At 46.2% G+C, this 23,427-nt stretch overlaps 1 protein-coding gene across 1 annotated transcript in view; it reads right to left on the reverse strand.

The window, feature by feature from the left end:
• The window catches only part of LOC129823658 (neuropilin-1a-like), a 71,623-nt gene that overhangs the window by 17,823 nt on the left and 30,373 nt on the right, over window positions 1-23,427 (reverse strand). The window contains exons 5-12 of the mRNA XM_055882539.1: window positions 22,053-22,217; window positions 19,016-19,182; window positions 13,652-13,807; window positions 13,062-13,206; window positions 10,633-10,867; window positions 10,387-10,483; window positions 8,202-8,346; window positions 3,661-3,837 (exon numbers count right to left, since the gene is read on the reverse strand). Coding sequence (XP_055738514.1) covers window positions 3,661-3,837; window positions 8,202-8,346; window positions 10,387-10,483; window positions 10,633-10,867; window positions 13,062-13,206; window positions 13,652-13,807; window positions 19,016-19,182; window positions 22,053-22,217 — 1,287 coding nt within the window. The remainder of the gene's footprint in view (window positions 1-3,660; window positions 3,838-8,201; window positions 8,347-10,386; window positions 10,484-10,632; window positions 10,868-13,061; window positions 13,207-13,651; window positions 13,808-19,015; window positions 19,183-22,052; window positions 22,218-23,427) is intronic.

Raw genomic sequence — 23,427 nt, forward strand, 5'->3', positions numbered from 1 at the left:
TGGCATGGTGCAGTACTATACTAACCAGACCATCCCCTGGCATGGTGCAGTGCTATACTAACCAGACCATCCCCTGGCATGGTGCAGTGCTATACTAACCAGACCATCCCCTGGCATGGTGCAGTGCTATACTAACCAGACCATCCCCTGGCATGGTGCAGTGCTATACTAACCAGACCATCCCCTGGCATGGTGCAGTGCTATACTAACCAGACCATCCCCTGGCATGGTGCAGTGCTATACTAACCAGACCATCCCCTGGCATGGTGCAGTGCTATACTAACCAGACCATCCCCTGGCATGGTGCAGTGCTGTACTAACCAGACCATCCCCTGGCATGGTGCAGTGCTATACTAACCAGACCATCCCCTGGCATGGTGCAGTGCTGTACTAACCAGACCATCCCCTGGCATGGTGCAGTGCTATATTAACACAGTACCCCTCTCCTGGCATGGTGCAGTGCTGTACTAACCAGACCATCCCCTGGCATGGTGCAGTGCTATACTAACCAGACCATCCCCTGGCATGGTGCAGTGCTATACTAACCAGACCATCCCCTGGCATGGTGCAGTGCTGTACTAACCAGACCATCCCCTGGCATGGTGCAGTGCTATACTAACCAGACCATCCCCTGGCATGGTGCAGTGCTATACTAACCAGACCATCCCCTGGCATGGTGCAGTGCTATATTAACACAGTACCCCTCTCCTGGCATGGTGCAGTGCTGTACTAACCAGACCATCCCCTGGCATGGTGCAGTGCTGTACTAACCAGACCATCCCCTGGCATGGTGCAGTGCTGTACTAACCAGACCATCCCCTGGCATGGTGCAGTGCTGTACTAACCAGACCATCCCCTGGCATGGTGCAGTGCTGTACTAACCAGACCATCCCCTGGCATGGTGCAGTGCTGTACTAACCAGACCATCCCCTGGCATGGTGCAGTGCTGTACTAACCAGACCATCCCCTGGCATGGTGCAGTGATGTACTAACCAGACCATCCCCTGGCATGGTGCAGTGCTGTACTAACCAGACCATCCCCTGGCATGGTGCAGTGCTGTACTAACCAGACCATCCCCTGGCATGGTGCAGTGCTATATTAACACAGTACCTCTCTCCTGGCATGGTGCAGTGCTGTACTAACCAGACCATCCCCTGGCATGGTGCAGTGCTATACTAACCAGACCATCCCCTGGCATGGTGCAGTGCTATATTAACCAGACCATCCCCTGGCATGGTGCAGTGCTATACTAACCAGACCATCCCCTGGCATGGTGCAGTGATGTACTAACCAGACCATCCCCTGGCATGGTGCAGTGCTATACTAACCAGACCATCCCCTGGCATGGTGCAGTGCTATACTAACCAGACCATCCCCTGGCATGGTGCAGTGCTATACTAACCAGACCATCCCCTGGCATGGTGCAGTGCTATATTAACCAGACCATCCCCTGGCATGGTGCAGTGCTATACTAACCAGACCATCCCCTGGCATGGTGCAGTGATGTACTAACCAGACCATCCCCTGGCATGGTGCAGTGCTATACTAACCAGACCATCCCCTGGCATGGTGCAGTGATGTACTAACCAGACCATCCCCTGGCATGGTGCAGTGCTATACTAACCAGACCATCCCCTGGCATGGTGCAGTGCTATATTAACCAGACCATCCCCTGGCATGGTGCAGTGATGTACTAACCAGACCATCCCCTGGCATGGTGCAGTGATGTACTAACCAGACCATCCCCTGGCATGGTGCAGTACTATACTAACTAGACCATCCCATGGCATGGTGCAGTGCTATATTAACCAGACCATCCCCTGGCATGGTGCAGTGCTATATTAACACAGTACCCCTCTCCTGGCATGGTGCAGTGCTATACTAACCAGACCATCCCCTGGCATGGTGCAGTGCTGTACTAACCAGACCATCCCCTGGCATGGTGCAGTGCTATATTAACACAGTACCCCTCTGTTAAGAAGGGGGGAGGGGGTGTTACCGATGGGTGGAAACTCAGGATACTAGACAACGAGGAGTCAGCTAATATAAATCTCTATAAGTCTGGAACAGTAATGTTACAGGGCAACCGGAGACAGTTTCAGCTGGACTTTCACCTAATCTAAGAAATAGCTCAGCAGGAGAAGCTCTCCCATGAGAAAGATACCCCCAACCCAAGCGGGTCAGACCAGACCTCTTCATAACATAACCCCACAGACGAGCAACCCCAAGCAGAAAGTCCACCTCCCAGCACAGGGTACTACTCCCTCATTGAAATGAGGGATAAATTCACAGAGCTGGAGGTAAGGCAGGTGGAGCTGGAACAGCAGGTGATTACACTCCAGTCAGCACAGACCCATACAATGGTCCAGCACAACAACACCCCCTTAATTAGACCTGGAGAGCTGGAGGTGGAGAGAGACATATCTGCAATCTGGACTGTAGTGAGACAACTTCAACAGGAGAAAGAGCAGGAGCAGGAGAACAGAGCACTAAAGAGGATCAGGGGAATGGCGTGTGACAGAGAACCCATTAGCGAGGTGGTCACCCCCACAGAGAAGCCAGCAGAACAGCCCACCTCAACTCCCGACAAAAGTCTCGACACCACAGCAGAACAGTCCAACCCAGACCCTGACCACGTCGACAACACAGCGAGACAGACAAATGAAGAACCCCAAGCTCAGGGATCTCACCACCTCTGAGCACCCCCCCCCTGTCAGCCACCCCGATAGCCCTCCTGACAACCGCCCCACACCCACTGAGGACATACACAAGACACAGATTGTTCTCCTTATGGACTCAAACAGAAAATATATACAAGAAAAGTTGTGTCTAAACTCTGGTGTCCAAACACCCAGTGCGCCCTAGACCTTCTGTCTGAGGTCCAACTAGGGTCACCCAGCCACATATTAATACACACAGGCACAAACCACCCGAGAGCACAACAGGAAAAATGTGGCCACAGCACTCAAGGGAGTAATTGAAAAAGCTTCTTCTACTTTGCCCATCCTGTTACCATACAGTGGGTAAACACAAGTATTTCCCGTGACTGTGCATCAAAATCAAATGTTTACCTGGCCCACCACTCCACCAGGGCCTTGAACAGCCTTTATGACCAGGCCCACTTATACAAGGCAGCAGTGTCCACCTTCGCTCAGACCCTAAAGGACATTGCTCTAAAACGCAGCCCCAAACTTCTGACCCACTGGGAATGTGATGAAAGAAATTAAAGCTGAAATAAATCATTCTCTCTACTATTATTCTGACATTTCACATTCTTAAAATAAAGTGGTGATCCTAACTGACCTAAAACAGGGAATTTTTACTGGGATTAAATGTCAGGAATTGTGAAAAACGGAGTTTAAATGTATTTGGCTAAGGTGTATGTAAACTTCCGACTTCAACTGTATGTACATAATGCCATTTGAAATGTCTTTATTCTTTTGGAACTTCTGTGAGTGTAATGTTTACTGTTCATTTTTATTGATTATTCCATTTCGTTTATTATCTACTTCACTTGCTTTGGCAATGTAAACATATGTTTTCCATGCCAATAAAGCCCCTTGAATTGAATGGGGGGTTGTGAGAAGGAGAGAGTGATAGAGAGAGAGAGGGGAAAGGATAGAGGGATGGAGAGAGAAAAGGAGGGTGGTGGTCAGCACCTGTTGTGTCATAGTCCTCCCCTCCTCCTGTTCCTGTTCCACTGTGACAGCTGGCCTCCTGGTCGTCACACTCTGACGTCAGGGTGGGCATGGTCACAGATGCGGTTGTGGTGGCAGCGAACGTGGTTACAGCAAACGTGGTTGCTACAGCTGTGGTCGGTAGGAGAGTTGTGGGCTCTGGAGGTAGAGAGAGGTATAGAGAGAGAGAGAGAGAGAGTTGGCTCCCAACCAAGGAGGGCCTACAGCAGCACCTATATCATCTGCATAGATTCTGTCAAACCCGGCCCCTGACAGTAAATCTCAGTAAGACAAAAATAATGGTGTTCCAAAAAAGGTCCAGTTGCTAGGACCACAAATACTAATTATATCTAGACACCGTTGCCCTAGAGCACACAAAAAACTATATATACCTCGGCCTAAACATCAGCGCCACAGGTAACTTCCACAAAGCTGTGAACGATCTGAGAGACAAGGCAAGAAGGGCCTTCTATAGCATCAAAAGGAACATAAGGAACATAAAATTTGACATACCAATTAGGATCTGACTAAAAATACTTGAATCAGTTATAGAACCCATTGCCCTTTATGGTTGTGAGGTCTGGGGACTGCTCACCATCCAAGAATTCACAATATTGGACAAACACCAAATTGAGACTCTGCATGCAGAATTCTGCAACAAATATCCTCAGTGTACAATGTAAAACACCAAATAATGAATGCAGAGCAGAATTAGGCCGATACCTGCTAATTATCAAAATCCAGAAAAGATCCGTTAAATTCTTCAATCACCTAAAATGAAGCGATTCCCAAACCTTCCAAAACAAAGCCATCACCTACATAGAGATGAACCTGGAGAAGAGTCCCCTAAGCAAGCTGGTCCTGGGGCTCTGTTCACAAACACAAACAGATCCCACAGAGACCCAGGACAGCAACACAATTAAACCCAACCAAATCATGAGAAAACAAAAAGATCATTATTTGACACACTGGAAATAATTTACAAAACAATAACAGAACAAACTAGAATGCTATTTGGCCCTAAACAGAGAGTACACAGTGGCAGAATACCTGACCAATGTGACTGACCCACAATTAAGGAAAGCTTTGACTATGTACAGACTCAGTGAGCATAGCCTTGCTATTGAGAAAGGCCGCCATAGGCAGACCTGGCTCTCAAGAGAAGACAGGCTATGTGCACACTGCCCACAAAATGAAGTGGAAACTGAGCTGCACTTCCTAACCTCCTGCCAAATGTATGACCATATTAGAGACGCATAGAATTTGAAAACAAATCAAATTTTGATAAACTCCCCTTTATATTGGGTGAAATACCACACGCTCAAGATTTGTGACCTGTTGCCACAAGAAAAGGGCAACGCGTGAATAACAAACACCATTATACAAACAACCTATATTTATGTTTATTTATACATAAATAATGGTACATTTGAAATGTCTTTATTCTTTTTTATTGTTTAACTTTTGTTTTATCTATTTCACTTGCTTTGGCAATGTAAACACATGTTTCCCATGCCAATAAAGCTATGAAATTGAATTGAAATTGTGTGAGAGAGGATAAGAATCGTTCAGGGAAATGATACCTCTGCTGTTAGGATGTAGCAAGCAGACGCTCTACAGGTCAACCTTGGATTAGGGGATAAGGGGTTTTAGATGGCAATGTGTCTGACAAGGTGACACCAAGCAGGGTGATTTGGAAAATGAATTGGAGTAGATTGCTCATAGTCAATTTTCCGATGCGCCCTTGTGAGTGTGTGTGTGCCCGCTCCCTTGTAAGTGTGTACATGCAGATGCTCTTTGATGTGGAGATTGTATTGATTTGGGACAGAGCTGGAGCATGTAAGCAGCCAGCCACACTCTTCTTCTTCTCTCATTTTTTACATTTATCAGACATTTATCATCTTATCCAGAGTGACTTACCGGAGCAATTATGGTTCGGTGCCTTGCTCAGGGGCAACAGATTTTTCACCTAGTCGGCTCGGGGATTTGAATGAGAAACCTTTCGGTTACTATCCCAACGCTCTTAACTGCTGCGCTACCTGCCACTCATTCCACCACCTCTCCCCTACTCCACCATCTGATTCTTCTCCTCCCTACGAGGGTAACCAGATACCCCATACCAGACCCAGATATCCCCAGCCCTCAGTTACCCACCCACTATGACTGGTCCACCTCCCTCTCTCACCCTCCCACTATGACTGGTCCACCTCCCTCTCTCACCCTCCCACTATGACTGGTCCACCTCCCCTCTCTCACCCTCCCACTATGACTGGTCCACCTCCCCTCTCTCACCCTCCCACTATGACTGGTCCACCTCCCCTCTCTCACCCTCCCACTATGACTGGTCCACCTCCCCTCTCTCACCCTCCCACTATGACTGGTCCACCTCCCCTCTCTCACCCTCCCACTATGACTGGTCCACCTCCCCTCTCTCACCCTCCCACTATGACTGGTCCACCTCCCCTCTCTCACCCTCCCACTATGACTGGTCCACCTCCCCTCTCTCACCCTCCCACTATGACTGGTCCACCTCCCCTCTCTCACCCTCCCACTATGACTGGTCCACCTCCCCTCTCTCACCCTCCCACTATGACTGGTCCACCTCCCCTCTCTCACCCTCCCACTATGACTGGTCCACCTCCCCTCTCTCACCCTCCCACTATGACTGGTCCACCTCCCCTCTCTCACCCTCCCACTATGACTGGTCCACCTCCCCTCTCTCACCCTCCCACTATGACTGGTCCACCTCCCCTCTCTCACCCTCCCACTATGACTGGTCCACCTCCCCTCTCTCACCCTCCCACTATGACTGGTCCACCTCCCCTCTCTCACCCTCCCACTATGACTGGTCCACCTCCCCTCTCTCACCCTCCCACTATGACTGGTCCACCTCCCTCTCTCACCCTCCCACTATGACTGGTCCACCTCACCTCTCTCACCCTCCCACTATGACTGGTCCACCTCCCTCTCTCACCCTCCCACTATGACTGGTCCACCTCACCTCTCTCACCCTCCCACTATGACTGGTCCACCTCCCTCTCTCACCCTCCCACTGTGACTGGTCTACCTCCCCTCACTCTCCCACCCTCCCACTATACATGGTCCACCTCCCCTCCCTCCCACTATGACTGGTCCACCTCCCCTCCCTCACCCTCCCAATATGATTGGTCCATCTCCCCTCCCTCCCACTATGATTGGTCCACCTCCCCTCCCTCCCACTATGACTGGTCCACCTCCCCTCCCTCCCACTATGACTGATCCACCTCCCCTACCTCCCACTATGACTGGTCCACCTCCCCTCCCTCCCACTATGACTGGTCCACCTCCCCTCCCTCCCACTATGACTGGTCCACCTCCCCACCCTCCCACTATGACTGGTCCACCTCCCCTCCCTCCCACTATGACTGGTCCACCTCCCCTCCCTCCCACTATGATTGGTCCACCTCCCCTCCCTCCCACTATGATTGGTCCACCTCCCCTACCTCCCACTATGACTGGTCCACCTCCCCTCCCTCCCACTATGACTGGTCCACCTCCCCTCCCTCCCACTATGACTGGTCCACCTCCCCTCCCTCCCACTATGACTGGTCCACCTCCCCTCCCTCCCACTATGACTGGTCCACCTCCCCTCCCTCCCACTATGACTGGTCCATCTCCCCTCCCTCCCACTTTGACTGGTCCACCTCCCCTCCCTCCCACTATGACTGGTCCACCTCCCCTCCCTCCCACTATGACTGGTCCACCTCCCCTCCCTCCCACTATGACTGGTCCACCTCCACTCCCTCCCACAATGACTGGTCCACCTCTCTCACCCTCCCACTATGACTGGTCCACCTCCCTTCTCTCTCCCACCCACTGTGACTGGTCCACCTCCCCTACCTCCCACTATGACTGGTCCACCTCCCCTACCTCCCACTATGACTGGTCCACCTCCCCTCCCTCCCACTATGACTGGTCCACCTCCCTTCTCTCTCCCACCCACTGTGACTGGTCCATCCCCCCCCCTCCCTCCAGCCCAGAGTCAAGGCAGCCTGCTCTGGCACGCGTCAGCCTTTTATGTCCTAACCCTCCCACATAACACATATCACATAACACACTCATTACACTTCCCACACTGACTGACAGGCAGGGTACAGTATACGACTGTCATCAAGCATGCAGTAAAGGCTAAATAGCTACTGCCCAGGTCTTGCCACTAACGCAGGTCTCAGGTCTGTAGTTAGGAGTAGGTAAGTGAAACCTATCTGGGATTCCATCTGTGTGTGGTCACTATGGTTGATGTCTAACTCTAGACCATGTCACAGGGGTCTTTTAATACTGAAAATAACTGAATACTGAAATAACCCTAGCCTGGTCCTAGATCTGTTTGTGCTCTTAGTCGACTCTGTGGCTGCCGTTGTTAAGTAAAACTGTTGCCATGACAATTAATGTGCATGTGTGTGTGAGCACATGTTTGTCTGTCTTTCTATTTGTCTGTCTGTCTTGTTGTGATTGTGTGTGCTAGGATGTTTGTGCTAACTCACCATGGATCTCACAGCCCAGCAGCTCCAGTCTGAGCCCCAGGCCATCGGGGGTGGCTCTATCTGGGTAGACCCTGAGGAAGCGAGTCAGCAGAGGGCCCAGCGTACGCAGCTCTGGGGTGTCATGGTTCTGGTTCCCAATGAAGATCTGGAAGAGAGCCAGGAGAACAGAACAGCGATGAAGACCAAACCATTTCCAGACCGTACACTACGAGACAGAAACTCGTTTTCCATCCCCACTATGCCAGCTCTGCACAGTAAACCTGTGGGCCCTGGGCAAAAGTAGTGCACTATAAAGGGAATAGGGGGCTATTTGGGGCAAAACATTACAAGAAGGGTAATGTCAGCTCCACACACTGCTCTGTGAGTTCAGCCACCTCATACTGCACCTGAGGAAGATCATCTCCAGTCTATTGAAAAATTACCCACTTTCTATCAAAACAAAACCTTTGGGACGATGACATCTAGGATCTAGCAGGGTTATGAAACTAATATTATATCCTTAATATAGTATTTTAAGCGAGAGGACATGTGAAAATAGTTAGCCCCTGCTGTGAGCAGGTAGCGGATGTACGGGACACCAGGCCTGCTACCACCATGATGCCATACCATACACAGCTAACCGGGAACATTTCCAGAGCATTAAGCAACACTCCCATTAAGTTCTAGTTTGGGTTTTATCTAACATTAGGATGATAACATTGAAACAACATTCAGTGAATGTTTTCGATTAAATTTATTTATTTATATCTCCACAAAATGTTCTCACCAGAGTGTTCCCACAACCTAATAAAACATTCTGGGAACCTTTAAAGAACCCACTAATCTGTTCTGGGAACATTCTTGTAACATCTCGTGAATGTGTTTTGCAACCTAAAAGAAACATTGTAGAATCATCATCACAGATGGACAGTTTTTGTGTTTTAGGAACTTATCTTTTGTGATGTCTCCACATTGTTCTCAACACACTGTTCCCGCAACCAAATTAAACATTCTGTGAACCTTTAAAGAGCAGATTAAATGTGTTCTAGGACCGTTCTTGAAACATCAAGTGAATGTTTTATATAAACATCACCACAACTGGACAGTTTTTGTGTTATGAGAACGTTTGCCGTGACTTAACAAATGTTCTGGGAACCTTCACAGAACCAATTTTGGTTTGCTGGGTAGGTTCTTATGTTTCCAATCAAAGTGAAGCCTGAAGTGGCAGTTTGAAAAACACTTTGTCAGCCTCCCAAATGGCTCACTATTCCCTATATAGTGCACTAATTGTGACCAGAACCCCGGTCAAAAGTGGTGCACATTATAGGGAATAGGGTGACATTTGGGATGTAACCTGGATGTATAGCTGAAGCCACAGAAATAGACTTCCTGTTTGTTCATCTTTGAAGACTGGAGGCTGGAAATGAGCTTTTTAAAAAGAAACAGGAAAAAGGACAGGGTGATATCTAACGCCACGATATCTAATGGCGCGTCCCAAATTGCACCCTATTCTCTATGTAGTAAGTATATTACTTTTGACAAGGGCGTGTACTACATAGGGAATATGGTGCACTTTAGGACAGATAAGATCTCCCTCTGTCTGCCATAAACAAGTCCCACCATCTGGAATAGATGGATATTCAAGTCAGACTGTCTTATGAAGGGGACAGGGAGTACGGAGAGTACTGCTGGATGTTTTGAATAGCAAGGTGCTGATGGTTTGCACACAAACACATTTCATCCTTGACTTTACCAACAGGATATGTTGCACTCTTGTCATCAATCTTGTCAAAATATTTTCTTAAATTATCGAGTTATTCACAGGATTTTGAGCTGTAATTCAAGATTTTTCATACAAAAAGCATTACAAGAATATTGACATCTTGATTTTTCCCAAAGTAACAGTAAACAGAATCAGGTAAATAGATAAAGCACACTTTTTTTAACCTCAATGTCAACTTGTTTAGACATTGCATTGTTGTTTTTTGTTTTTAGCTGTATATATTATGTATAGTGGATGTTTTCAATGTATTTTGAAGACTTTCAGACAATGTGTTTAATCGTCATGAAAAACAATGTGTGCACTAAAATTACAAACAGTTAACTCTGACAGCCCTACTTTCTATTGATCTGTGGGTCTCTGTTGAAAAGAGAGGAGATGAATGCACAGGATACCAAACATGAATTCCCCGGTTGCTTCCCTTACCTTAGGCCTAGAGCTGTTGTCTTCCTTCACCATGGTCCAGTCAGAGCCATTGTTGCTGTAGCCCACCTTGAACTTCTTCATAAACACATTCTTGTCTCTGTAGAAGAAGAATACTTCATTAATCCATTCAACAGGCCACTAAAGTGAATCTTCTGCCAAGATCCCAACCTCTGCGAACGACACAAACACACACTGGCTCGAACCCTCCGGTTGCTGACCCGCCTATCTATCCTCCATGTTACCTACCTGTGGCGTCCTCCTTGGATGAGCAGGCCGCTGACCAGCTTGTCCTGGCCCAGGTCCATCTGCAGCCACTCGTTCCGGAAGGGATGTCTGGTCTGTTGCTGGGTCCAGCCCGACCTCCCTGTCAGCAACCTGGCGTTCTCTGGTACCCAGCCGCGCTCTGCGTGCGATGACGCGCTGATCTGGGCGTCCGAGATTTGACCGGAGACCATCCCCAGCATGCTGGAGCAAGGGTAGTCTGTGAAATAGAGAGCGAGAGAGAGGGGGCAGGGTGAAGCTGCTGTGTCCTCATGGGCTCTATAAGGTAATAGGATACCATTTCAGACACATCCTGAGTCTGAGTGAGACAGTATGTAACAGCTTTCCCTGTGGAGATCAACTCCCCTAGTTCCCCGGTCATTCAGTGTTGAGGTCTATGTGAGTTCTTGTGTGATTTGTTTTTACCACTGCTCTTTGTGGGAACACCCTCTATGTGTGTGTGTGTACATGTGTATACTGCATGAAATATAAGTGGACACAGAGACAGACTGTCTACTTCCTTCCTGTGTCATTCTAAACTCTTAATCACCTGGGCGTTGTACAGTATCACACACACACACACACACACACACACACACACACACACACACACACACACACACTAGCCCTGCAGTGAGAAAGAGTATAATACCATCTTTATGATGTTCCCCTGCTGAGAGAAATAAGGGAGGATATGGATCTCTGGAATGAACCATATGCTGTGCTTTGTAATATCGTAAATACTGTATGTACGATGACTCAACTTGCCTTTTTGCCTTTTTCCATTGCACTTTTACAATAACAACCTAGCATGACCCTCAATCGGCTTACTTCGCCTCCATGGCCTTTTTATATTTTATTTATTTATACATATATCTGTTTGCCTTCACCTCCCTTATCTCACCTCACTTGCTCACATTGTATATAGACTTATTTTTTTTCACTGTATTATTGACTATATGTTTGTTTTTACTCCATGTGTAACTATGTGTTGTTGTATGTGTCGAACTGCTTTGCTTTATCTTGGCCAGGTCGCAATTGTAAATGAGAACGTGTTCTCAATTTGCCTACCTGGTTAAATAAAGGTTAAATAAAATAAAAAAATAAAAAGGAAGCAGTAATTCTTCTTCTTTACAACCAAGAACAGAATTCATTAGATTTCTTAGAGCACTTACTAGGGAACCAGGTAACAGTATATGGTCTATATTAGAAGTTAGTGGAAGAGCCAAAATATACTTATGCAATTGGTGATGTCTGCCCTGATGTCTGCAGCTGTGTGTGTGTACCTGATGTCTGCAGCTGTGTGTGTGTGTGTACCTGATGTCTGCAGCTGTGTGTGTGTACCTGATGTCTGCAACTGTGTGTGTGTGTACCTGATGTCTGCAACTGTGTGTGTGTGTGTGTGTGTGTGTGTGTGTGTGTGTGTGTGTGTGTGTGTGTGTGTGTGTGTGTGTGTGTGTACCTGATGTCTGCAGCTGTGTGTGTGTGTACCTGATGTCTGCAACGGTGTGTGTGTGTGTGTGTGTGTACCTGATGTATATAGCTGTGTGTGTGTGTGTACCTGATGTCTTGCAGCTGTGTGTGTGTACCTGATGTCTTGCAGCTGTGTGTGTGTGTGTGTGTACCTGATGTCTTGCAGCCATGTGTGTGTGTGTGTACCTGATGTCTTGCAGCTGTGTGTGTGTGTGTGTGTGTGTACCTGATGTCTTGCAGCTGTGTGTGTGTGTGTGTGTGTGTGTGTACCTGATGTCTTGCAGCTGTGTGTGTGTGTGTACCTGATGTCTTGCAGCTGTGTGTGTGTGTACCTGATGTCTTGCAGCTGTGTGTGTGTACCTGATGTCTGCAACTGTGTGTGTGTGTACCTGATGTCTGCAACTGTGTGTGTGTGTGTGTGTGTGTGTGTGTGTGTGTGTGTGTGTGTGTGTGTGTGTGTGTGTGTGTGTGTGTGTGTGTGTGTGTGTGTGTGTGTGTGTGTGTACCTGATGTCTGCAGCTGTGTGTGTGTGTACCTGATGTCTGCAACGGTGTGTGTGTGTGTATCTGATGTATATAGCTGTGTGTGTGTGTGTACCTGATGTCTTGCAGCTGTGTGTGTGTACCTGATGTCTTGCAGCTGTGTGTGTGTGTGTGTGTGTGTGTGTGTGTGTGTGTGTGTGTGTACCTGATGTCTTGCAGCCATGTGTGTGTGTGTGTACCTGATGTCTTGCAGCTGTGTGTGTGTGTGTGTGTGTGTACCTGATGTCTTGCAGCTGTGTGTGTGTGTGTGTGTGTGTGTGTGTGTACCTGATGTCTTGCAGCTGTGTGTGTGTGTGTGTGTGTGTACCTGATGTCTTGCAGCTGTGTGTGTGTGTGTACCTGATGTCTTGCAGCTGTGTGTGTGTGTACCTGATGTCTTGCAGCTGTGTGTGTGTGTACCTGATGTCTTGCAGCCGTACACCTCGAAGCGCATGCAGATGCCTATCTCCCAAGATATGGGTCTGATGCGGACGTAACGGGCTAGAGTCTGCTTGGGTAGGAACGACCTTTTTTCCTCTGTAGGATTGTGGTTCCCCTGGAAAACCTGGAGGAGAAGGAGGAAAACAAGAACAAGATTACTTTATTGTCCAACGGAAACATATCTTCTGCTTTATTCCAGAATGATAGACAATATAGTCACTTTGGTTAAATAGAACTGTCTGAATCAGTTGTGTAAAATATGGCAATTCTTTTTCTGGCATTATTTGTCCAGAGTACAGGAAATCTTGACTAAAGTATTGTGAAATGTGTATTGTGAAATGTGTGGTCTTGATGTCCAAATCAGACTGAACTCATTCTTTCTATTAGTTACAATGTATCACTATTCTGCAACCTCTCTGGGTTTCATCCTTCCAGGGCATTTTTCCTGACCACTGTGCTCTCGCTTCTGCTTTGGTTGCTCTTTGAGTTCAGGGCAGGATACTGTAAAGCTCTTTGTGACAACTGCTGATATAAAAAGGCTAAACTTATATCTTATGAGTCAGTCTTACCATCTGCTTGGATCCCTCCTTTATTGTGACCCAGTCTTCTCCATTGGAGCTTACGTCCACTTTGTAGGATTGGACAAAGTACTCCTTCTTCGTCTCCTTGGAGATGGCTCCCTGTGTTCCCACGGCTGAAACAAAACGGAGGAATCCTAGGTCCACCTGGCAACACAAATTAGGCAAGAACATACAGTTAGCTAGAACCCTGTTAGCTCATGCATTATTAGGCCAAACAGATATAAAGAAATGAAAGGCCTGTACAGGGAATATTGCTGCACCTAAGTCTAAAATGTTTTGACTTCACAGAAGCCTTCTTCAGGTGCAAACAAATACAATAACCAAATCGTTTGTTGGGTACAGGGCAGCTCTCAATGTCCTGCAATTGGCTGTTCATCCTATACAGCCTATAAGAAGAAAATTGCAAACACGCAATACAGGCCTACTAACTGTGTTAGAAAAGAGCTGACAGAAGCCACTGTGAGCTACCTGTCCGGGCTGCTTGTGTTTGTCCCTAAAGTGACAGAGCCACTCACGGTCAGTTAAGATATGGGTTGTAAGTGTTGATCATGTTAAGACACTCTGAATGAATAAACAGAGAGGCTGGGCTTGCATTCTGAGCAGGGCGGCGCCTGCTAGTACAATTGTGGCGGACAGGATGAAACCAGTCGGAAGGCCCACAATGCCCCTGACAGTGAGTACAGGAGCGTTGGCCCTTCCTCTGGGAGCAGGGGCAGATCCACAGGAAGTCAGCTCCACCGCCTGGGGAATTCCTGAGCTGCTGGTCTCTCTAAGGTTGCATCCCAAAGGGAACCCTATTCCGTATAGTGCATAACTTTTGACCAGGGCATATAGGGTAGTGGTCAATATATGGAATATGGGGCTCAACCTTGGTCTCTCAAGGGCACAAGGGCATGGAGGGCAGGGCTGCCTGCTGGCTACACTGCTGCTGTTGGCTTCATGTATTAAATATTGATGTGCTTTAAAGTAGCTGGGGCACAGCGTGGTTGGTTGCTATGTGATAATAGTGTAGATGTGTTTGTTTCTGTGCATTTGTCTTGAGTCAGTGGCATGCTTTTTTGCTTTGTCAAATGAAAGCATTTTCTTTCAGAGTATCCTCCAAAAGAACCGTTAGAGTGTCTTTGAGGTAATATTGATTTATAGACAAAAAACTGTGCAACTCCATGCCTTCTTTTAGGGGGTTTGAATTATGAGGTGTTTTCTAGGTACATCATTTTCCATTTTGTTATGATGAAGTATGCTACAGTAAGTGTCCTACTCCGCAGCATGGTGCAGCTAGCCAGAGGCTAAGTCCCGAATGGCACCCTATTCCATATAGTGCACTACGTTTGACTAGGGCTCTGGTCAAAAGTACAAAAGGAATGCACCATGTAGGGAATACAGTCCCATTTGGAACACAGAGTAATGCTCCATTCTTCTTACTTCAGCTGAATATAATGAGTTACTTAATTCATGCATGCGTGCCTTCGCTACATAAAATTATATTATTCATGTGTCGACAGTTTATATATTATGGATACTATTTCCAGGATACAATTCTTCACCATGTTGTCCTTTTAATGTGGCCTGGATGATGGAGGACAGGAATTGGTGCTTCGACTCCTCTATTATGAATCTTTGGCCATATAGGTATTATGCTAATTCATTGCCTCATCTTGGCTTTTATATTAAAGGGATATAGCTTGGCCCCTGTCTATAGCCAGTTTCCTCCGTATGCCACAGGTATGAATGAAACTACCAACCCATCACTGTGTGTAATTAATCCCCAACATGGCCGTTATTGTTGTACATACGAGTTGAATTGTAGTGAGATTGACATGTAATTGAACCCTGTGAAGTAAGCTCATGCAGGAAAGGATTCCTTCCTCCCCGAAGACAAAGCATTTATAGAGGTATACTGCTTGAGGAGAAACGTTTGTCATGGGTCTGTGACGTAGGGAACCAGGAAAGGGCTGTACATCTGGAGAACACATTTGGACCTGGCTGTGCTGTGAGTGAACATGTTGTTCTAGGACAGAGAGGAAAAGTGAAAACCACTAGTCCTCAGAGACTGTTGGAGGAGCTCCCATCATCCTAAGAGAAAGTGAAGAATGCAATATTTAGTTAGGTTCGCATATGATCCAGTGTCGATGTGCACATATCAGAATCATACACTAAAATGTATTATACTTAGGCAGGGCGTGAGTTTTATTTTGGAATTTTGGATGTCATGGTAGAAGAATTGAAGCATTCTGTGCTATGCAGTCGTTAACATAATTGCCTTGTTAGTGCAAAACAAGAGATGTGTAATTAGCTCTTTACAATGCATTCAAAGCTGGTCCATGTAGAATATGTTAACATGTCCAAAACCGACATCTCAACTGACCTGACCATGATTAACCCTGTCACTTTAGAGAATCTTGTTTAGTGGTAGGCCCAATAAGCTCACCGAACGGGACCACCGCCTGTTCTTGGATGCAACACTCACTACTGAGTTCCAAACGGCCTCTGGAAGCAATCTGGAGCAGTATTTTTCCTCGCTAACAATCCTACATGTGGTCGGAACCCCTTTTCCTGTCCTGATCTTAAGCAGTCTAAACCCAAGGTTATAGCACAGCACTTTCTTGAGAAAACACGGAGAGGTCTGAAAAAGTGGGTCACAGCAGTCAGTCACAGTAGCCTAGTGCTGATTACAAGCTCTTCCTCTCCTCGCCATAAAAACACCAATATCCTGTTTTGAAGGATGTGCCAATATTTTTGTTGAATCTCATTTAGTGAAGGTCCGGCTGATGAATGCAGCCGTGTCTGCCTCTTATTGTTTTCTCCATTAAAGGCCTGAGCGGAGGGTTTCATTTTCAACCGCAGAGTGTTAGCACTGCCAAGTGTGGAGTAATTAGGAATACGGGAGAGTAATTAGCATCAGTCTTTTCATAGAGGATTCTGGCCAATAGGCTTGGCCGGCCACTGCGGAGCTCATGTCAGATAGAATAGGAGGTGCTGGACAGAGTGTTCGGTGGCTGGACAGAACGTTCGATTCAGAGCCATCTATTGCAATAAAGGTCTCTGGTTTGGTTGTGAGATCAAGTTGAGACTGAGACTGAAGCTGAGAAACAAGGTATTTCCTGCCAGGATAGTCCAGGACACTGTCCAAAACCCCTCTAGTTTGTACTCAAGCTGCTTGTCTGTCCACCTTTTGGCAAACATTCTCAGCATTTTTCAATTTGTACAGATTTGTTGATGTGCACTTTGTATACAATGCTGTGCATGATTATGATTCTCAAAGAGATAACAAGTATGTCTATCAAATGTCCAAGTGGCTCAAAGAGTCTAACAGCGGGGCTTGTGTGCTATAAGTAGGTTGCCATTCATTTATAGAAAGCGGAGGGGAATATATAGAAACTCTAGGGATTTTACCAGGATAGGCTACAGTAAGGAACACAACAGCCCAGGTCCCAGGCGTACTCTGTCATTCACACAGTCCACACAAATCCATGGGGGGCTATTTCTTCCTCTCCCAGAAAAGAAAGAAGGAGTGCCTTCCCATCCTTCAGACTATGCTATATATACAAAAGTATGTGGACACCCCTTCAGATTTGTGGATTCGGTTATTTCAGCCACACCCGTTGCTGACAGGTGTATGTAATTTGAGCACAACTGCCTCTGGAAGCAATGTCAGCACAATAACTGTTCATCAGGAGCTGCATGAAATGGGTTTCCAATGCCAAGCGTCGGCTAGAGTGGTGTAAAGCTCGCTGCCATTGGACTCTGGAGCAGTGAAAACGAGTTCTCTGGAGTGATGAATCATGCTTCATCATCTGGCAGTCCGACGGACAAATCTGGGTTTTTGGTGGATGCCAGGAGAACGCTACCTGCCCGAATGCATAGTGCCAACTGTAAAGTTGGGTGGAGGCGGAATAATGGTATGGGGCTGTTTTTCATGGTTCGGACTAGGCCCCTTAGTTCCAGTGAAGGAAAATCTTAACACTACAGCATACAACGACATTCTAGATGATTCTGTGCTTCCATCTTTGTGGCAACAGTTTGGGGAAGGCCCTTTCCTGTTTCAGCATGACAATGCCACCGTGCACAAAGCAAGGTCCATAAAGAAATGGCTTGTCGAGATCAGTGTGGAAGAACTTGACTGGCCTGCACAGAGCCCTGACCTCAACCCCATCGAACACCTTTGGGATGAATTGGACGCCGACTGCGAGCCAGGCCTAATCTTGTGGCTGAGTGGAAGCAAGTCCCCGCAGCAATGTTCCAGCATCTAGTGGAAAGCCTTCCCAGAAGAGTGGAGGCTGTTATAGCAGCAAATGGGGGACCAACTCCATATTAATGCCAATTATTTTTGGTATAAGATGTTCGATGAGCAGGTGTCCACATACTTTTGGCCATGTAGTGTATGTTACTGTACTATTCTGTGGTAATGTAACAACATCCCATGATTCTAAGAACAACAGAATTATCATGCAATGGGGTCAAACTATGGAGGATGTCCCATTTGATACATGTTGTGTGTTTTCCTATCAGTTCCTTAAAAGCAGCTATTGCATTTGGTTGTATTAAAAGACATTATAATCCCTGCATTATTCCTGGAATTCTGTTCTGTTTCGTGAAACTAGTGAGATCTTGATTGACATGTTCCTGTTCAGTTCATAGTGTTTGGAGTGTGTGTGTGTAGTGTTACATAACGGCCTCATATAACAATCTGCATTTACCACAAGAGGCCCAACCCTGAGGTTGTTGCTGATACAAAACTAGATTATAGAATGTCCCTGTTGGACAGTTTGTTTACAGTGTGCATAGGTAGGAGCTTAATCAACCCAAACACCAACCAGTCCAGTCAGTCTGGCCTCTCAATCATAATCGCTGTTGTTTGTGACTTGGTGTTGTTTATTTTTTGGCTTTTGTAGGTCTGGCATCATTCACAAACACCCTCATGACCTGTGCTACTACAATCTCTCTCTCTCTCACACACACGCACACAATCAAATTTGCGCAGACAGACACACACACACACTAGTGTATACACGCACACAATCATGCTCACGCATGCATGCACACCTAGAATCACATACAGTACACACACACACTCACTTCACATGACAGTAGCTGAACAGGGAGCTGTAAAGGACTAAACACACTTTCCCAACCAGTCGAATACCCAACTCTTGCTCAATCCAGTGTTTACTATGCAGCCATAATGTTTTATAGGCACCAATAGGATAAGTAATGTCAGTGACAGACACACAGAACCCTATTCCTCTATGTAGTGAACAGTGCCCATAGGGATACAAAGGGAATAGGGTGCCGTTTGGGACTCAGACACCACACATGTAACCCAGCTTCCCCAGGGCTGTCTCTCCCTCTTACCTGTATCCACTCTCTAGCAGAGTCTTCTGAGGGGGTCCATCCGTTCTCTTTGTAGTTGAGTCTGGAGCGTTCTGGGGACCAGTTGGGGTTGTACTGAGAGGAGGCAGTGATCTGATCTGAGGTAATCTCTCCTGACTCCATTCCCATGCCCTCCAGACAGGTAAAGTCTGTCAGAGGAGAAATAAAACACGAGTTACACTTTATTTGGATATTCCCCTAGAGATGATCGGCATAATACCGATTCAATTATCAACAAATGATCAACTGATGATCAGTCCCGTGTGGCTCAGTTGGTAGAGCATGGCGCTTGCAACGCCAGGGTTGTGGGTTCGAATCCCACGGGGGACCAGTACAAAAAAATATGAATGTATGCACTTGTAAGTCGCTCTGGATAAGAGCGTCTGCTAAATGACTTAAATGTAAATGTAACTGCAACTCTGTTGTTACACAACAACTTGCTGGGGTTATGGTTAGAGCTAGGTTTAGTGTTAGAGTGAGGGCTATGAGCCTCCATCCTCTGTGCTGCCGTGTCTGTCTAAAGCAGTGTTCAATCTTTTTCAGCAGGGACACCATTTTTTTCAGGCAGAATTTCAGGGGACCCCATTTTTTCCCCAAATAATTTATCGTAACCTCAAATCTACATCAACAAATAATCTTCAATTCATTGCATTTTCATCTCTTATTAAAATGAAAGAAACCAATAAATATATTTACTCAATAAAATAGTATTTGTCTAATTATCTTTAAAAAAAAACATTTGTATATTGTCCCATACAATAATCTGTATGGGACATCTTAATCTTAATTTTTTGTTACTCATTTTGAATACCACTGGTCTAAAGAGACTCTCTGTATTAGTGTGACTCATAGAAGTCTCAATCACAAAGACAATTAATGTGTAATGCAATGGAAATTAACTGTGTTTTACTGGAAACTAAAAGTTACTTGCTCAAAATTGAAATACAAATACAACAGGTAGACCTTATGCTCAGAAGAAAAGAAGAGCATTGTGTATCTCAACTGGACATGTTAAAAGATGCCCCATTCAGAACATTTTGTCGGGGGCTAGAGCGCACCAAATTCCTCTGATTAGTCGTGGTTGTAAATGCCTCACTCTCAACACCCCCGGAGTAGTACGTCGAATGCCTGTCTTTGTTAGTGTCTGTTTGGTGACCCTTGCCCCAAACACAGGTTTAGGTTAGGTTCGCTGCCCTGATGCATGCACCCTTACCCCAAATTCAATCTCCTTAATGCTGAGTGCCAAGCAGAGAGGGACTGGGTCCCATTTTTATTTACTCTTTATCTCTGTAAAGTACCAGTGGTTGGTGTTCATGTTCATGTTGGATGACCAAAACGCACCAGGAGGTTGTACAAAACATCTCAAACAGACTCCATGTTGAAAATCCCCCGGACTCCTACAGTGATTTAGGGCCTTGCGACCTGTCCCTCTGACCCTGGTTGAAGGAATGTGTGTGTGTGCGAGTGTTTGTTTGTTTGTGTTTGTGTGTGCACACTCACACGGCTCCCATCAGATTGTAAATCTGTCCACATAGCCTTTCTCTGGATGGCTAAGAGCAGTGCTGGTGTTAGACAAATCTCTAATTATCCCAGATGGCTGTAGAAACACACATACACACATAAATACACACACACACCCTCCGTGGCTGGCTAGCTGTGTGTTTTCACAGTGGACCCACACAGAGCAGAGTGATGACTGGTCTTGTCACCAGGCCTCCAGCTAAGCGTGACAGATTGAAATGAAGGCTCCATGGTGAACCCAATCACATTGCCTTTTCCACAGCATTAGTTCCCAATCAGTCTGTTTGGTGGTAGAAATGTGTGTGTCTAAATGTTCTTAAAACTGTTTTGGGAAAACTTCAGATACTTTTTTCCATTACGCGGGAGGAAGGTTGGTGGAATGTAAAATTCTCAGAAATCAGTATTCCTCCTATTTCCCCGATGACGTTATCTTATCTTTAACAATCAGAAACACCCCATACTGTGACTTTGGTCGCATAAACTGTTGAAATAGTCTCTGATAAGGTCTTTCATTTTGGATTGCAATGATATGTGGACATTTTGATGTTCTGTCAATGCCTGCTGAGCGAATGGAAGCGAAGGAAACGCATGAATAGAAATTAGAGAATTAGCAGAGCGCTGAGGAGAGATGGAAGGACAGAGACTGTTTTGGATTCTCTGCGATGGGAGTAAGTCCATCCTTCCTCTGTGTGTATGAGAGGCGTCTAAACAGACCTTATGTCACCAGTCAGTCACACACACATTGTCCCCCCCGCCCCCATCCCACCTACTGTGGGTGTGTTGGTAAATTCTATCTGGAGTGCCAGAGCTCAGTGTGTGCTCAGAGTGCGCTCTGGGCGTTTGTAAATTCAGAGAGTTGTCAGATTGTCCATTAGTAAAATTCAGAGAGTTGTCAGATTGTCCATTAGTAAAATTCAGAGAGTTGTCAGATTGTCCATTAGTAAAATTCAGAGTGTTGTCAGATTGTCCATTAGTAAAATTCAGAGAGTTGTCAGATTGTCCATTAGTAAAATTCAGAGTGTTGTCAGATTGTCCATTAGTAAAATTCAGAGTGTTGTCAGATTGTCCATTAGTAAAATTCAGAGAGTTTCCCTCTCGGAGCGTTCAGAGTGCACACTGGACGCTTTGGCCAAGGGGTAGAGTTGATCCTAGCGTTCTGACCTCACAACGGCAGTCAAGCACCCAAGCTAACCGGCTAAAGTTAGCTAGCTACTTCCAGATAATTTTACTCGCCCTAGCAGAGCTGGTTAGGCTGTTTTTATGTTATCTAGAGCATTGATGACTGTAACTGTGCTGCTGGCAACAATTTAATTATGATTTTTGCCAACATTTACTGACATATTCAACGCGTGTTGAGCGTTCGTAAATTTGTCAGTTATTCTGTGCTCTGGCACACTGAGACGAGAGCGCTCTGAAATCGGAGTAGATGGCCAGAGCGAATTTACGAATGCCCGGGGCTAGAACGGCCCTGGGCCGTGAGGCAGTAGGTCATACTAACCCTCTGGTCCCTGTCGTAGGCTCCTCTCTCTGACGGTGTAGTTGGCTGAGAAGCCCTCTCTGGCGATGGCGTTGTCAGTGTTGATGATCATAGACAGGATCCCTGTGTAGGAGATGACTCGGCCAGGACTGCTGTTACCACAGTACCGCCCAATGTGGGGTCCCACTGGGATAGGGAGAAGGAGAGAAGGGGGTCAAGAGAGAGAGAGAGAGAAAGGGGAGAGAGAGAGAGGGGTGAGAAAGAAAGAAAGAGAGAAATGAAGAGAGAGAGGGGAGAGAGAAAGAGATAAATGAAGAGAGAGAGAGAGGGGAGAGAGAAAGAGAGAAATGAAGAGAGAGAGAGAGGGGAGAGAGAAAGAGAGAAATGAAGAGAGAGAGAGAGGAGAGAGAAAGAGAGAAATGAAGAGAGAGAGAGAGAGAGAGGAGAGAGAAAGAGATAAATGAAGAGAGAGAGAGAGGGGAGAGAGAAAGAGATAAATGAAGAGAGAGAGAGGGGAGAGAGAAAGAGAGAAATGAAGAGCGAGAGCAATGTAAAGTCCATCACAGCTACAACATCACAATTACTTCCTTCAATATCCCATGTTATGATTGATTCAGCTTTTCTACAATTAGCACGAGGGGGTGTGGTATATGGCCAATATACTATGGCTAAGGGCTGTTCTTATGGATACAGCCCTTAGCCGTGGTATATTAGTCATATACCACAAACCCCCAAGGTGCCTTATTGCTATTATAAACTGGTTACCAATGTAATTAGAGCAGTAAAAATAAATGTTTTGCCATATTTGTGGTATAAGGTCTGATATACCATGGCTGTCAGCCAATGAGCATTCAGGGCTTGAACCAACCAGTTTATAATCTGTAGTAATAGCCTAATTTACTGCACAAAGTCTCTATTCTAGAATGAACTTCCCTCCATTAAATGTTTCACTAACTTTCCTTCTGTTATCTGACAAAACAATCTATCGTGAACGTGTGACAACCATTAGAGGATAACAGGTTGGAACTTTCCGATGATCTCAGGTCTCACCTCGTTTGTGACTTTACACCTTGTGTCAAAACAGACGTGACATGTCAGATAGCAGAGACTGTGGCACGTTCACAGTGTTTATCATTAACACGTGTTCACAGCCAATATATAACAGGTCTGGTACAGAAAAAATATCTCTCATCTCCAATTATGTGTCAAGAATTCTCCTTTTCTCTTTTTGTTTCCATTTCACATACATTGTGTCGCCTACCATCTGGGATGTCAAACATGTACACACCTCAAACACAAAGCTTTCGCAGACCCCGGGACAGAAAACACACAGGTCTATTGAGACATGGCCGGCCTGGCATGTTTACAGCACTAACCCAGCTGTGAGGTGTGTGAT

Source organism: Salvelinus fontinalis, chromosome 26, assembly GCF_029448725.1.
Source record: "Salvelinus fontinalis isolate EN_2023a chromosome 26, ASM2944872v1, whole genome shotgun sequence".
Taxonomy (NCBI): Eukaryota; Metazoa; Chordata; class Actinopteri; order Salmoniformes; family Salmonidae; genus Salvelinus; species Salvelinus fontinalis.